A 4,193-nucleotide genomic window follows, 5' to 3' on the forward strand; every position below is an offset into this window, starting at 1 on the left:
CAAAATGCGCATGACAATCGCATTCGATTAATCGTGCAGCCCTGCTTCCGTGTCCATGTGACCTTTAAGTCCACGAGACCGTAGAGTGTCCCATTTGTCATTTTAGCTTTCTGATGGGTGTTAGGAAGCAGTGCCGGCCCATCCAACAGGCGGTACAGGCGGTCGCCTAGGGCCCCGCCTTAAGGGGAGGGCCCCGCGGCCTAGAGGTTGTCAATTAAATTTCAAGGTGTGTTCGACTTGAAGTGGCACGGGGCAGACAGATCGGTGTTTGACATCGAAGTACCGCAAGAGCTATATACTAATGGACAGTTCTGCATGCTTTCCTATCCTATTGCAGTACTTTGATGTCAAACACTTATCGATCTGCAGCGCCCCTTTAAGTCAACACACATACAGATGACGCACCAGGGCTGTACAGTGCGTTTAAACACATTTAATGACGTTTTTGCTCTAAATTCATTTCATAACATCAGTCGAGTGTTTGAAATAACTTCCTTTTGTGATCTGACGTGGTTTCATATGTGAGGTAGAAATGTGTGGGCGTGTTAGAACGAGCCGTTTTAGGTAGGTGTGGCTGACTCTGAACTTTTATAAAGAATATCTCTTTGGATTTGAGACTTTAGTCTTTGCAACTTTACAGATCTTCTTTATGCACCAAGAGCTTGTAACACTCCAAAGAGAAAGGAAAAATTGAAATCGCATCATATGACCCCTTTTTAACAGGTCATGCTGCAGTTTTCTGTCAACTATATTAATAATAACCATTATCAATAATTATTACTTTGTTTAATGATTTATTTAGTTAAACCTATAATTAGAATTATTAGTAGTCATATTGATATATAAAAACAATTTTTTAGTGGGGGCCAAATTGTGCAGATCTACAAACAAGCACAGCAAACTTAGTGTTCTTTATCATTTCTGGCAAATAAAGAAAAAGTTTATCTAAAAACTTAGTTCAGATTTTGTGTGCAGATTTTGTAGGTTCAGACTTTGGAATTGAAATGAAAGAATGATAGAGAGATTAAAGTGAAATTGTAGTAGAAATGGAATCCAAACTGTATCTTTATGGAGCTGAAAAAAAGGATGTTCTGACTGCCATACATAATATTTAGGCTATTGCTGTAGTATTAGTATTTGTTTTATAAATGCAATGATGCCCACGATCATAGACAGACTTGTCATATGTTTAAATTGCTATGACAGTTTTTACACTAGGGGGGCCTATTTTCATTATCTTGCCTAGGGCCCCACAACCCTACGGGCCGGCACTGTTAGGAAGCACCCCCTTTGCACACTTCTGCAGGCCAGCTCCACAGCAGACTTCTACCCGACAGTCAAAGCGGCATTATGTCATGAAAGTATGGACTTCCCGAGGGTTCCACACAAGTGAGGAAGACCGCGAGGGTTTAGGGTGCGATTTGGGACAGGGCCTCAGAGGATGACCGTGAGGCCATTTGGGACATGTTGAAATTATGAATCAAATCTGATTTATGAAAAAACGATTCGGATCTTTTAAATGAACTGGTTGTATTGGATAAACGGATTCCTTAAAAAAGATCCGAATCGCGAGATCGGCAATCACTGTTATGAACATTCCCTGAGAGCTACTGTACAGCGAAATTCACGATTTTCAGTGAGTAACGACTAAATATTCAGTAAGTCGGTATCAAAAGACTTCAGAAGTCTTTAACTATAACATACGAGACATAGGCCTATAGACTACTTTTATAATGATTTTTAAATATATTTTTACATTCACCCCCATTCATTGCCTTTGCCTGGAAAAGGCGGCCAAATGCCGTTCCTGCTTTTCCCCTTATGTGGGTTCCGACAGACATTGGGGTAAGTAAATAATGAGAGAATTTTACATTTTTAATGATTTATCCCTCGTATATCAAATGATTATCATCATTTCTTCATCAAATCATACATCAAAAGCAAAACACATTTCACTCTAACAAGCAAGAGAGAAAACTGACGCGTTCTCCTGACAGGGAATATGTTAAGCACGGGTTAATTGCCTCGGCAGATTAACCCGTTTTAACTCAGCTAAACAAAACACAGTATATCTCTGCAACCAACGTAAACCAGCTGATCAGAAACTAAGATGGGAGCTGCTCTCCAAACTCACTCATTACACTGTTGCGCAGTCACGCAGATGTGAAACAAGTGCACGCGTTTGGAAGGACCGCGTCCTCTCACCATCTCCAGAGCGCTTTTCACAAAACTTTCAAACGCCAATATGAAGTCAACCCACCAGTCCCCGTCTAAAATGCTGAAAATGCATCAAAAGCTAAACATAATTATGCCCATCGTAACAGTTTGAAACCGCATAAAACGCCACAGAGTTTCACTTGTCTTCACTGATTGCGAGCGCGTCCAACACGAGACGCGTACAACAATCTCCGCTCAAAGCCAATGATTTCCCTTCCAAAACACACTTTCCGGATAATATTTAAATCTCTCGAAAATATTCATCATACCTTGTTGAATCAAAGCGATGGATATTCCAGCCAGGACGACCCAGTACACGGGATTCTTCATGGCGTCTGAAGCTGATCGAGTGCGCGTGAGGTCTGCGTGATTGTTTTCCTTCTTGCAAATACCAATTTGAAATCCGGAGGAATAAGTGGAAGTGTAGTCCCAGGCTCTAAGTAACTGTGAAGCAGGCACTCACTCACCTACGCAGGCGCTGAGAAGTCCCTCCTTCAGTGAGGTATTGCCAGTGGTGTAAAGTATTTGAGTAAATGTACTTCGTTACTGTACTTAAGTATTTTTTTGGCTACTTTGTACTTGTACTGAGTATCAAAAATATAAGCAACTTTTACTCTCTACTCAACTACATTATTGATTGAATATATGTACTCTTTACTCCACTACATTTGAACTGACACTTACCGTTACTCATTACATTGCGATTGTGCACGACAAATCGCAAACTTTATCTGCCTTGGCTTATTTCTTGGGCGGAAGAGGCGATATCGCCATCTTTAATGCTGCTCAATGTGAAAGCACGCAGGTGATGGAGATTTACCGCTGATTACAGAACCGGCTTTCTGACAAGATGCGCGTTAAATATCGCATGCGATTTATCGTGCAGCCCTAATTAAAATCCATTTTTACTCTGAAACCCTTGTAGCTCATTTCTAATTGGTTAAACTGACCATGTTACATCTTTTCCCTGATCTCTCCTAAGCACTTTTTATGATCTGAGAATGTGGGCCTATGAGAGACATCTGAAGGTTATTAAAAACATTACATGAGTTTCTCCTGCCAATTGGTGAATTTAATAAACAAATGTTGGCCTACTTCCAAGAGCCATTAACACAATCTAAAAACACACTTCCTCATGTCAGCGAAAGACTCTAAAAAAAGGCCAGCATCCACTTTAGAGATGCACTATAATTAATAGTTTTTTTTTAGGTGTGGAGCAAGACTTCAGAAACAGGTTGAGAAAGCAAATAAATATTTTGTGATTGCTGCATTCCGTTGTAACTGCGTCTGGTGTTCAAAAGGTGAACATAAATTAATCATGTAATATTGGCTTTCCGTTGTTCCTCTTTGAAGACCTCAGCAGGTGACTTGCCGTTAAATTTGGCTTTGAATGTGAATGTGAAAAATCATTAACCAGCTCAGTCAAGTGAAACTGCTTGTCATCTCCAATGTCAATGAAACTCTTTACGTCATATGAAGAATAAAAAAAAAAGACCTTAAGCAATTCAGAGTCGGAATTGCTACAAACCATTTGGCAGAAAATGAAGTGTGCGGGAAAAATTGATTATTTGACAATCCTGCTTAACTGAGTATGTCAAGCCATGGCATAAAGATGATTATATTCATTGATATCTCTGACACAAATACACTGCCTGCAACCTTGATAACAAGCTTCAGCCGGTCAAAATGAGTAGCAAAGCTTTGTTAAAGGTAAATGATCATTTGAGCCAGAACCAAACTTAAATAGCAAACAAAACATATTGATTGTGCAAACAACATGTGAATTCTGCATGGAGATTCTGAAACAATGCAATCTGACTGCTTAGATATTAAGTTGTTGCTATGATTGCTAGGAAGTTCTGAGTTGTTATGTTTACTGACACTACTAAAAAGCCTAGAGATATGGCTCAATGCTATTGGATTTTTTTTCACCCAATTTCAGTGAAAATTGTAAGTCTGATCACCCTCAACAAACC

The 4,193-nt window shown here is 39.7% G+C and overlaps 1 protein-coding gene across 1 annotated transcript in view; it reads right to left on the reverse strand.

Moving 5' to 3' along the window:
• LOC107746996 (neurotrimin-like) overlaps positions 1-2,678 on the reverse strand; it is a 337,453-nt gene extending 334,775 nt beyond the window's left edge. Inside the window, exon 1 of the mRNA XM_016561376.1 lies at positions 2,487-2,678. Coding sequence (XP_016416862.1) covers positions 2,487-2,547 — 61 coding nt within the window. The 5' untranslated portion in view covers positions 2,548-2,678. The remainder of the gene's footprint in view (positions 1-2,486) is intronic.
• Positions 2,679-4,193: the final 1,515 nt, after the last annotated feature.

This window comes from Sinocyclocheilus rhinocerous, unplaced genomic scaffold, assembly GCF_001515625.1.
Source record: "Sinocyclocheilus rhinocerous isolate Xijiao unplaced genomic scaffold, SAMN03320098_v1.1 scaffold708, whole genome shotgun sequence".
Classification (NCBI taxonomy): Eukaryota; Metazoa; Chordata; class Actinopteri; order Cypriniformes; family Cyprinidae; genus Sinocyclocheilus; species Sinocyclocheilus rhinocerous.